This window comes from Belonocnema kinseyi, chromosome 4 (assembly GCF_010883055.1).
Source record: "Belonocnema kinseyi isolate 2016_QV_RU_SX_M_011 chromosome 4, B_treatae_v1, whole genome shotgun sequence".
Taxonomy (NCBI): Eukaryota; Metazoa; Arthropoda; class Insecta; order Hymenoptera; family Cynipidae; genus Belonocnema; species Belonocnema kinseyi.
Genome location: NC_046660.1, coordinates 83,714,848 through 83,727,287, shown reverse-complemented (window position 1 = coordinate 83,727,287; position 12,440 = coordinate 83,714,848). Strand labels below are relative to the sequence as shown.

General features: G+C 32.8%; 2 protein-coding genes across 2 annotated transcripts in view; both read right to left on the bottom strand.

The window, feature by feature from the left end:
* Window positions 1–2,982: 2,982 nt before the first annotated feature.
* Window positions 2,983–3,528, bottom strand: LOC117170980. Its single transcript, XM_033358023.1, has 2 exons — window positions 3,373–3,528; window positions 2,983–3,221 (listed from the first exon to the last, which is right to left on the bottom strand). The coding sequence occupies exons 1-2, from the start codon at window positions 3,521–3,523 to the stop codon at window positions 2,983–2,985; spliced, it is 390 nt and encodes a 129-aa protein (XP_033213914.1). The 5' UTR covers window positions 3,524–3,528.
* A 1,014-nt stretch (window positions 3,529–4,542) lies between these two features.
* LOC117171439 overlaps window positions 4,543–12,440 on the bottom strand; it is a 15,803-nt gene continuing 7,905 nt past the window's right edge. The window contains exons 4-6 of the mRNA XM_033358767.1: window positions 5,110–5,258; window positions 4,869–5,019; window positions 4,543–4,795 (exon numbers count right to left, since the gene is read on the bottom strand). Of these exons, the coding sequence (XP_033214658.1) occupies window positions 4,573–4,795; window positions 4,869–5,019; window positions 5,110–5,258 (523 nt within the window). The 3' untranslated portion in view covers window positions 4,543–4,572. The remainder of the gene's footprint in view (window positions 4,796–4,868; window positions 5,020–5,109; window positions 5,259–12,440) is intronic.

The following is a 12,440-nucleotide window of genomic DNA, read 5'->3' as shown; positions in this document are numbered from 1 at the left end:
GTTAAAAATTTAGACGCACATTACTCATTTGAAGAAACTTAGAACTACAAGTAGAATTGACCCCATTTCAATTAACCTGACAATATTTGTATCAATTAAAATCTAGAGCTGTAACTTAAACATGCAAATGAATAAGAGTTTTATTCAAAATTTTTTCTCTCTGCTTTTCTTAAACTTAAGGGATATATTTATACTATCTTTCGTGTTTACATTTTATCTTCCTTTTTATCGTAATTAAATTGATTTATAGACCTGCTTCAGTCTATTTTCTGCCTGCTATAACGTGTCCTTTTTTCTTCGAAGGAACGATACAAAGGGTTACGCTTAGATTTAAGATCAGTTTAATTGTGTTTCGTGAGGTTAGGTTAGGCTAGGTTAGATTTATTTCTAGTTTAGGCTCGAGTTGACCCATTCGATGTAGCACACATTTGCTACTGGGAAAATATGCTTCCAGAGCTTTACGTGTAGTTCAATAAATTTCTGTTAATTCAGGTTAGGTGAGGTCAGGTTCTGTTGGGTAAAGTTATGTTAAATAAGTTGATATCAGGCAAGGGTTGATCCTTCACAGTTGTTGACATGTTTTTGACGTGAAAATTTGCATCACTGGCATTATTTTGAAATTTATTTGCTTCAGTGCATAATTTTTCGTCATTTTTTGAGGTTATGGCTCAACCATGACGTGATGGGTGATTTTTGATACCGAATTTGAATTCAGCGCCCCAAAATCCATAGGAATATGTATGTCTTGTTACCAGATCCGCACACTTTTTTTTGTGTGGCTGTGTTATAGGGGTGTGACGCTGATGCCAACATTGTATAAAGTATGTAACTGTTTTGTCGAAGAGATTAAAGAAAGCAGTAGACAAAAAAAGGATAGAGCCACAGAATCAAGCAGGCTTTAGAAAAGGAATGGGGTTGATGGACAACATGTATATTCTGAACTATCAAGTAAATAAGAGGATTTAAAGGGAAAAAGGGGCAATAATATCAATGAGCGTGGAGTTTAAAGCGAAGTTTAACTCATTAGACCGAGACGAAATAGAAAAAAGTTATAGTGAAAAGGGGGATAAGAGAGGGATTAACTAAAGGGATTATCTGAAATATTTAGAAAAGGTTGAGGAGGCGTTAGGATAAGGAAGGAAAAAATATATACATTGGCATACGCTAACGATATGGTGTTGATGATAGAGGATGAAGAAGAGATGGCGGGCTTAATTACAGGATTAGAGGAATACTTAGATGGGAAAAGTTGAATTTGAATGTAGAAAAGACAAAGATAATGAAGTTGACAAAAGGAGGGGGAAGAATCAAAGAATGTACAGGGAGATGGAAGGGAATAAAGTTATAAGAAATAAAATACTTTAAATATTTATGATGCACCTTGTAAGCGAATGGAGAGCATAGAGCTCATATAAGAGAAAGGATAAAAAAGCAGCAGGGATAATGAAATAGGTACTGGGAATAGGGAAAAGAAGGTTCAAGAAAGATGGGGGAAGGATAATGTGGTTATCGGATACGCTGGCATGGACGAAATTAGGTTACGGAGCGGAGATATGGGAATGGAAGGAAAGAAAATAGATTGACAGTTTACAAGAAAGGTATATAAGGTGGACGCTAGGGGTAGACTGGAGAACACCGGAATATATGGTGAGAGAAGAAGCGCAAAGGTATAAACTAAGTACTAGAGCGGGTAAGAGGGCATGGGAATTTGAGACGAAGTTAAGGGCTGAAAGGGGGGACAGTTGGCGAAAAAGTGTTTGAAGGGGGTGAAAGAAAGGAGATGAAGAGCAGTGAAGCTAACAAGATAGGAAGAAGAAAGGAGAGAGCTTTTTAGTGAAATAGATCTAGGAGAGGGGAATGGAACAAGCTATGAAGAATTGGAGGCCAGGGACAGCGAAAGACAATTAATGGAAAGATTGGGAATGCTTGAGGAATCAAAATATAATAAATAATATAAGATGATAAAAAAGGAAGGAGTACTAGTGTATTTAGAAATGAGATGGGGTGACAGAAGATGGACCAAAATAGCAAGATTTAGATTGGGTTGGATCATGAAAGGGTTGGAGGGCGCTAGAGGGGCGAATGAGAAAGAATGAAAGTGGAAAATGGTAACATGGCAAAATGAGCATGAGATAGAAGAGAAATGAAAGTGAAAGAAAAAGGAATCGGAGATCGCCTAAATTAGAAGCGTAAAGATATGTAAGTAGTTATTATTATGTAGTCACATAAGTATGTAGAATAAGATGCGCACGCTCTCAGTCGCTCGCTCTCTCCCTTCGATCGCTCAATCTTCCGAAAGTAAACTTGCGCTAGTTTAGTTTAGAAGTAAAGAGATGATCATGTAAGAAATGAAGGTCATGTAAACGATTAGGGGGCACATTATGAATAAAGAAGAACAAAAAAGAAGGAATTTTCAACGAAACGCTTAAATCTGAAACCAATAAAATGAATGTTTAATTGAGTAATTCAACTTTCAACCAAGAAGTTGAATTTCTAATCAAGAAAATTAACTTTCTACCAAAAAAAAGACAAAATTAGAACAAAATTTCATACATTTTTAACCAAATTTTTTAATTTACAACTAATAAAAATAATCAATTTGTAACCAATAATAGAAAGGTTAAATTTGCAGTTAAAAGAAAGATTTTGAGCCAAAAAAGAAAGAACTTTTAACAAAATATTTAAATTTTGAACCAATAAAATAGTAGCAAACAGTAGAATTTGTAACCAAAAGAGATGATTTCTGAACCAAAAACATAATAGTTTATTTTTAAATTAAGTTCGCATTTAAGCGACAATGAGTAAAGTTGAAGTTTTTTGAAACAAGGAGGAATTTTTTTAAAAAGCAGTCTTGCCAAAAAAATCACTAATTTTCATATTTACATTCTGCGTTAACCCTTCAGCCATAATTAACAAAACGTCACAAAACATTTTAGCCCCCCCCCCACTCGGGCAACGTGACAGTAGTTTTTGAGCGGCCCCTTACGAGTTTTCTGTTTCGTGTTCGCCAAGTTTTCCAAAGGGATTTTGAATAGCTCTTCCCAAATCGTTTCCAAGTTGCTTAAAAACTGTTTTTCCAAACCAATCCGCGAGATCATTTCTGTTTAATTGTCGCAGTCGATGCTCGATTTCTTCATGAGTTTTTCCTTTTCCTTCTTTTTCTGACATATTCCAGTGCAGTAATTGTAGGAGGCAGGGAATGTCTTGATTTATTTTTCGTTCTTTAAAATTTAACTTAAAGTTGTAATTTAAATTATTTTTGTCCGAATTAAAAATTTAATTTTGCTATCCGAGCATAATAAATTAATATTTTTCTTTGCTTTTTATTATTATTCACAGAAAAAAAATGTTGATTATTGACTTTCAGCTCACCTGCTCCTGCCAAACTTTTGGGTAATTCGTAGGAGGTATAATGTAGAGCAGCTATCAGTCGATGGCATTCAAAAGGGTCGAGGTGAGCAGCTAGGTATTCTAATTCAGACAAATTAACGTCTATCGTACAAAAAATCAAAACTGATTTCATAATGAGAAAATAACAAATTTTCAATAAATAATTCGCTTCTGTCATAATGATCATTCTTCCACTTAAAAACTCATAAGGTTTAAAAAATATTCTTTCACTTAAACAAAAGAATACTGTCTTTAATCTCGATTCTAATTTTTTTTGTAAGTCGCCATTATTTGAAACATTTTCAATTTTTATTTTTTCAAGTTATCAAGTTTCTCAGAGCCACTCCAAATTTAATCAAAATTACTAAAAGCATCATCTTAAATATATATTTCATGCAGAAAGGAGATTAAATATATATGCGGGAAAACTGATGGACAATGTAAGTAACGAGATAATTCTGAGAGAATGTGGTGCAGAAGAAACACTACTGGACACACGGGAAAAATATCGGTTAAGTTGGTTCGGGGATGTTGAGAGAATGCCAGATCTACGACCACAGAAACAAGTGTATTAAGGTAAAGAAAATAGCAGCGTACCCAGAGGCAGACCGCGGAAAGAATTGTTAGAATTTGTGAATGAAATCCTAATTAGAAGAGACATAAGAAGCCACAGAAACACGAGAGCTTGCATAAAAAAATGCATGAACATAAAAGAAGCTAGAAAAGTATGTCAGGACATAAAAGTATGCCGACAAATAGTTAATAAAAAGAGTTTCAATAGAGTGCATGACGCCTGAATTAAAAGACCTTGCATACTAATCGACCCAAGTTTGGAACCTCACGTGACGACTTTGTGAAGTACTTCACTTGGAACGATTGCTAGAGAGGTTGATTCTCAATCAATCTAAAAATCTATATTTATACCTCCTTCCTCCTATTATTCCCTTCCCCACTGAGTGAGTCACACATACTCCGAAAGGGAAATGACCGAATAGAATAATAATAATAATAATAATAATAATAATATTTAACTTCCTTGAACTTAAAATTACCGACATTTGAAATTTAATTTCGTATAGATTGCAAATTTTAAAGAATTCGAAATAAAAAGCTGAAGATGATGATACTTATGTTTATTTCATTGATAATACAAATTACAAATAATCTTTATATCTCCCGTCTTCATTTTTTTCTTTTTTTCCTTTTCTTCTTTTTCTTGCAACATTGTGAGCAACCAGTGGGTGTCAATTCATCGTCAACATTCAAAACTGAAGCTTGACTATCCTGAGTAGCTGTATTTATCAAAGCTTTCGAAGGATCATTACTTTTTTTCGTTCCGGATTTTAATGAAAAAGATTTTTTCTTTTTCGTCTGACCACGTTCGGCATCTATTGAAACATATTTGCTGCAACATTTAGTTAAAATTTTTAAAAATGAGACTTTATGACGCAAGATTTTATAATAAATTTTTTAAATACCCAGAAGATTTTTTATTTTTTTTCTTTGGTCTGCAAATGTTAAGACAAGCAACAATTTTTCGCCTTATACATAATGTACAGCAGCAAGTGATAAAAGTAATGAAACTGACTATTCCCAGAACTAGATAAGGATGGCTTAGGCATGGATATTCTGCAAACATTAAACGATTTGTAGAAAATTATGTAGTATAAAAATAAATTTAATAGAATAATTTGTATTGAAAGACATATTGTAATTTACCACTTAAAGTTTTATTATAAGAACCAAGACCCACTTTCCCTAAAAAATGATTGTGGAAATTGTTTTTATGCTGCTGCTTATTTTTTCCTTCTTCGTCCTTTTCGCTTTTTGTATGCTTCACCTTTGGATGACTTTTTTCTTCGTTATCCCTGTGAAAAGGATGAAAACTAAAATTGCATTTTTATGTGCTTGCAAGTTTCATTTATGAATATTATTAAGCCGGGATAAAACTTCTTTAGATTTCTTTTAAAATAGATGGGTGTTAAAATCTGCACTTTAAAAAATGTAAACTTGTTCCTTATTTATGTAGCAAATTAAATTAACTTTTTTAATTTTTAATTTAAATGTTTAAAGCTACGAATTATTATTTTTATTCTTGCAAACAAATGAATATCAAGTGGGTACAAAAATAATTTTAATATTGAAATTTGTAATTTTTTTTTAATTTCGGGATTTAAAGATGTAGATTTATATTTAAAAAAGTATATATTTGAAGCCTTTGAAAGAGAACGTTTTTACATTTTAAAGTTTTAAAATGCTCAAAATATGGAAGCGGGAAGAAGAAAGATAGTGTTCATTTGAAACGCTTCAAGTTTGATCGTTTTTAATTCAAAGGTCAGAAAGTACATATTGGATTTCCTTGTTTGTTCAATTATTTTGTTGAAAAAAAGTTCCTTACTTCTATTTAAAAATTCAAAAAATAGCCTATTTATTAAAAAACTATGCCAAATTTTTTATGTGTTCAGTTTCTACTAGTGAATAATAAGAATAAGAAATAATAAATTAAAAAAATGTATTGTTCCATTTTGACTTTTTTGAAAATGTGCAAAAACACCGGTTTTTTAAATGAGTTAAATGCACAAATTTTGTAAAAATGGAACACGTAAAACATCCAATTTCTTCACCATGAACAAAAAAAATGGTACAACTTTATTTTTCGGGGAAAAAAATTTCGTGATTTATGAATTTTGAGATATTAGGATATTGGCTTTCTTCGCGATTTTTTAAAAAACCAAGAAAAATGATAACGTTTTTCTTCGGATAAAACTGAAGAAATTTCCGGTTCGAAATATTCTCAACTTTCTCGAAAAAAGTGTGCATTTAACTTAATTAAAAATAAAATGCTTTTGCACATTTAAAAAATTCTAAAATCCCTAATTCTATTTGTTAAATAACAAAAACTATATATATACATAAAATTAAAAATTTGTCATAAGGAAAACCGCAGGATTTCGCCGGGAGCGGGTGCTAATCTGAAAAATTGCACCCGCTTCCAGCGAAATCGCGGTAAAATTTCAGCCACAACCACGTCTCACAACCGTGAGATAGGTGGTATATATATATAATATAATATAATGCAATATAAAAAGGGCGTTAAATGAAATAATTAGTTTTCAACAGTAGCCATCCTTAAATTACGCTACACATTTTTTGCCAAGATTTTACCCGTTACCTTCCTTATGCAACAAGTCGTAACGAAGTGGTTTGCCCCCCCCCTTCCCTCCAAATGCCTATGTTACATAATTTTTCGAAAAAGTTTACCTCGGTCTTATCAAATACAATTTAGTTAGTAACAACCCAAAACACCCGAATTGCCAAATAATTGTAAGTTATTAAAACGAAAAGGAGAAAACTGAAACAATATAGTACATGCCTGGAAAATGAAAAGGCACAAAGGGCTTTCTCATCTAGTAGATTATTTTTATTCTTGCAAACAAATGAATATCAAGTGGGTACAAAAATAATTTTAATATTGAAATTTGTAATTTTTTTTTAATTTCGGGATTTAAAGATGTATATTTATATTTAAAAGTGTATATATTTGAAGCCTTTGAAACAGAACGTTTTTAAATTTTAAAGTTTTAAAATGCTCAAAATATGGAAGCGGGAAGATAGGTGGTATATATATAATATAATGCAATATAAAAAGGGCGTTAAATGAAATAATTAGTTTACAACAGTAGCCATCCTTAAATTACGCTACACATTTTTTGCCAAGATTTTACCCGTTACCTTCCTTATGCAACAAGTCGTAACGAAGTGGTTTGCCCCCCCCTTCCCTCCAAATGCCTATGTTACATCATTTTTCGAAAAAGTTTACCTCGGTCTTATCAAATACAATTTAGTTAGTAACAACCCAAAACACCCGAATTGCCAAATAATTGTAAGTTATTAAAACGAAAAGGAGAAAACTGAAACAATATGGTACATGCCTGGAAAATGAAAAGGCACAAAGGGCTTTCTCATCTAGTAGAAAAATGTACATTACGAAGTTTTTTCATTTATATTTGATTTCTCCAATTATTAAATATAGGTTATGCATTTTTTTATTTTTCTACAATGCGACATTGACTTGAACTAATCTACAAATTCTAAACTAACTTAAGTTTATATTTCAAAAATTGTGAGAAAAAAATTTTTCATTGTGAAATCCTTAAATTCTTGTGAATACATTATTTACAGTTTCATTTAAATTTGATAAAATCCTTAGAATCCCTTGAAATATCTTAAAAAAGCACTAATCCTTTAAAATCTTTCGAAATCTATTGCAATTTTTTAACGCCCTTGAAAATTCCTTGCAATCTTTTATATGACTTAAAATTCTTTCAAATGTTTCAAATTTTTTTAATCTTTGGAAATACTTTATAATATTGAAAATTTCTTCAAATCTTTGAAATACTTTAAAATCCCTTAATTCTTCTCAATAAGTTCTCTAAAATTGCATCAAAATGTTATAAAACCCCTTAAAATCCTCAGAGTAATTCATTAAAATACCTTTCTGTGAAACTTAAAAATCCCATAAAATTACTGAAATCATAAAAAATCTGATAAACCCCGTTAAAAATTTAAAGCTCCTTTGAATATTTGTAGATTTTCTTAAAACTTATAGTTCCTACAAAATCTTTTTACATCTTGCGAATTCTAAAAAATTCTTTTAAACCCTTATGCAATTTTGTTAAATATCTTAAGATAATTACAGTCATTGTAAATTCCTTGACCCTTTTAAATCTCTTGAAAATTCTTTGGTATCCTTCATAATACTTTAAAATATTTAAAATATTTTGAAATATCGAAAATTTGTAAAGCCCTTGAACATTTTTTGGAATATTTTAAGTACCCTAAAATCTTTAAAATCCCTTGAAATCCGGCGAAATTACATCAAATCTGATTGTATTTGTTAAATTAAAACATTTTGCTGAAAGCCATTAAAATAATATAGAATTACGTAAATCCTCGAAAATATTACAAAATCCCGTGAAATTCGTTGAAATTCCTTAAAAATCCTTTGAAGCATTTGTAAATATTGAAAATCCTCTGAAATACCTTGGAAGCTTTTCAAATATCTTACCTTAACCCGACAAATTTAAAATGTATTGAATCCTTTTGCGAATAGTATAAAATTTTTAAATAGTGAAAAGCTTCGTTCGTATATATATTATTTTGTTACATAATGATGGGAAAATAATCTGCCCGCCTTGCGGGCACTTTCTCCTCGGGCGATGCGCGCGCGTCTCGCTTCGCTCGCAAGTTTCAGCGCGCAGCCGGTCTACCGTTTTTAACTTCTAAATTATATATGTTACAGGCAAAGTCCGATGTGCCGTCACACTGCAACGCCTAGTCCCTCCGCGAATTGACTGAGCGGTGTCAGGCAAAGTCCAAAGTAGCACTTTCACTTGGGGCTCTGCCTAGTCAAATCCCGAAGTGCCGGGCAGGCTCAGGCAAAGTCCGTATAAAAATAAAACCTTTGGGGCTTACTTTTCCCGCTGCACAGTGCGCTGGCTCGAGAATTTACAATTCAAAATAACTACAGATCGCAATTGTGAATATATTTAAAAGTTCCTTTTTTATAAATCATCGGCATTACATTTTTAAGATAACTTATTGAGTACATTTATGAATTTTTGTTTCAGTATATTTATTTATTCAACGCAAGTTTTTTTTATAAAAAACTCAATATGTATCATACTTATCAAAGATAGACTTAGGAAACATAAATAATTCATTTTTAATATTTTTATTGTTTTAAAGTGTAAATAGTTTCAGAATTCAAGTCTTTTCAGAAAAAGCCGATTATTTCATGCGAATGATTGATATATGTGAACATCCACGAAGAAAGGGATCTTACGCGCTAAAAATCGATTTTTAGGATTTTACACCAATCGATAGTTATTGAGTTGCTCTTTCATTTGCAAAAATCAGAAATTTTTTAAGTTGATTACTTTTTTTGTTATTAAGCATACAACCCGCGTGAAAAAAGTTTGCATGGCTCAAGCTTAGCAAGACACTTGGAAATATCTGGCTGAAGCATGGTTTACGGCTGAATGGCAGCATGGCGCCAAGCCTCGCTCCTGTCCGTTTCCCATGCTTAGGACATGTTAAACATATATTCTTAAGAACATGTAAGTGTCAGAGAAAATTAGCCTGAGTTAAAAAAAAAATACTAGGTTCGCCAATAGCTGACACGTCTCTAAATGGTAAGTTCGCTACCCGGGTACACCGGCTCGCGCACCAGGTACTGTAGCATATATTCTACGAGATTTTTTTAAGAATTCAAATTGTGCCAATTGCCAAAGTAAATCGACGATCCGTGTGAATCTAGTCGCGCATTAGTTAGCTTAGCACGTACTCTACGAGAATTTTTTTCAAAATGAAGATTCTTCAAACAGGCAAAATTACTAAAAATTGTGAGCCAACGATCCAGGTGCAACAGCTCGAGCATACCAGGTAGTACAATACGTATTCTACGAGACCTTTAAAAAATTAAAATTTTGTGAATAATGAAAACAATTCCAAATGGTCAGTCGACGAATCGTGTGCACCAGGTCGCGCCCCAGGTAGCTTATCACGTATTCTACAAGAACTTTTAAAATTGAGATTGTTTCAACAGCCAAAATTACTCAAAATTGTGTGTCAACAACCCGGGTGCACCAGGTCGAGAACCAGGTAGCTTAGTACGTATGCTACCAGAACTGTTTCAAAATTTAGATTGTTTCAACAGCTAAAATTACTAAAAATTGCGAGTCGACGTTCCGGGTGCACCACATCGAGCACCAGGTAGTATAATACGTATTCTGTGAGAACTTTTTAAAAATTAGAATTTTGTGAATAATGAAAACAATTCCAAATGGTGAGTCGGCGACCTGGGTGAACCAAGTCGCGCCCCAGGTATTATAGCACGTATTCTACGAGACATTTTTCAAAAGTTAGATTATTCCAACAGCAAAAATTACTGAAAATTAGAGTCGACCTGGGGCGTGACCTGGTGCACCCGGGTCGTCGACTAACCATTTCAATTTTTTTTCGTTATTCACAAACTTTAAATTTGACAAATGTTTTCGTAGAATAGTATTAAACTACCGTGTGCTCGACCTGGTGTAATCGGATCATTGACTCACAATTTTTAGTGATTTTGGCTGTTAGAACAATCTAAATTTAGAAAAAGTTTTCGTAGAATACGTTCTAAGATACTGGGGCGCGACCTGGTGCACCCAGGTCTTTGACTCACCATTTAGAACTGTTTTTATTACTCAAAAAGTATAAATTTTGAAAATGTTCTCGTCGAATACATATTAAACTACATGGTGCTCGACCTAGTGCACCCGTATCGTCGACTCACAATTTTTAGTTATTTTGGCTGTTAAAACAATCTAAATTTGGAAAAAGTTCTCATAGAATACATGCTAAAATACCTGCGGCGCGACCTGGTACACCTAGGTCGTCGACTCACCATTTGGAATTTTTTTAATCATTCACAAAATTTAAATTGGTAAAAAGTTCTCGTAGAATAATATCAAACTACCTTGTGCTCGACCTGGTGCACCCGGATCGTTGAGTCACTATTTTGAGTAATTTTGGCTGTTGGAACAATCTAAATTTTGAAAAAGTTCTCGCAGAATACGTGCTAAGATACCTGGGGTGCGACCTGGTGCACCTGGGTCGTCGACTCACCATTTGGAATTGTTTTCATCATTCACAAAATTTAAATGTGTAAAAAGTTCTGGTAGAATACATATTATACTACCTGGTGCTCAATCTGGTTCATCCGGATCGTCGACTCACTAATGGTAGTTATTTTGGGAATTGGCACAATTAAAATTTCTTTTAAGTTCTCGTCGAATACGTGCTAAACTACCTGGTGTGCGGCCCAGTGCACCCGGGTAATAAACTTACCATTTAGAGACGTGTCGGCTTTTGGCAAACCTAAGATTTTCATTTTTAATGCAAGCTCATTTTCTCTGACACTTACACGTTCTTAAGAATTTTAATTTGTGATTAGCGTGTCCTAAGCATGGGAAACGGACAGGATCAAGGCTTGCGTCATGCTGCCATTCAGCCGTGACCCATGCTTTAGCCAGATATTTCCAAGTGTCTTGCCATGCTTGAGCCATGCAAACTTTTTCACGCGGGTAGGCAGCACTCTATTATTTGTAATTAATAGATTAATAATAACAACAATTGTTCATTGTTGATTTATTTAATAAAAAATGATTCAATATGCGTGTAAAGTACTTTCTATTATAAATGATAAACTGTAAAATTTGATAGATAAATTTTATAGATAAAATTTTATAGACAATGCTACTAAGACTTAGTATGGCAAATAATAAATCTGTGTTTGGTTAAAATATGTAAATTGAAGATCTGGTTTGGAAATGGTTTAGGAATGACACTTCGAAACAACACTTCCTTTTAATTTCGTATTAGTATCGTAACTAATGGGAAACATTTTATCTTCCTACACCCTCCCTCCGCCCTTTTATTTAGGGACTGATGCACCTACTTAGTTATCCTCGAAACGGCAATAGTTTAATGTAGATTCTGATGCGGTCGTAGTAAGTTGGAAGATTTTGGAATAGTAGTGCTTGATCTAATGTTGGAAGTATTTTAAAAGTAAATTTGTTATCTTATGGTTTGAGTTTATGGTTTATGGTTTGAGCACATTTCCGAATAAGTTGTTTTTATCGCTTCGGAATAATATTTATAAATCAACAGTGTTTTTAAAAATTCTTAACGATGGCGGACGTAGCGATAAATCAAGCGATGAAAATCAAATTCGAAGAAAAATTTGGTGCGCTCAAAATTGCAGAAAACTCGTCCCGTATTTCGAAATTAGAAAGACACTATGTTAAATATGATACATATCGCGTTTATTTTTTATTTTCTTTTTTAGAAAAAATTTACTCAATAAGTTTTCTTCAAAATTTAAAGCTGATCATTTCTAAAATGAAAAAATTTAAAGTCCGTTCACAATTGCGACCTGTAGACTATTTTGAATTGTAATTTCCCGAGCCAGCCTACTGTGCAGCAAGAAAATTAAGTACCAAAGGTTT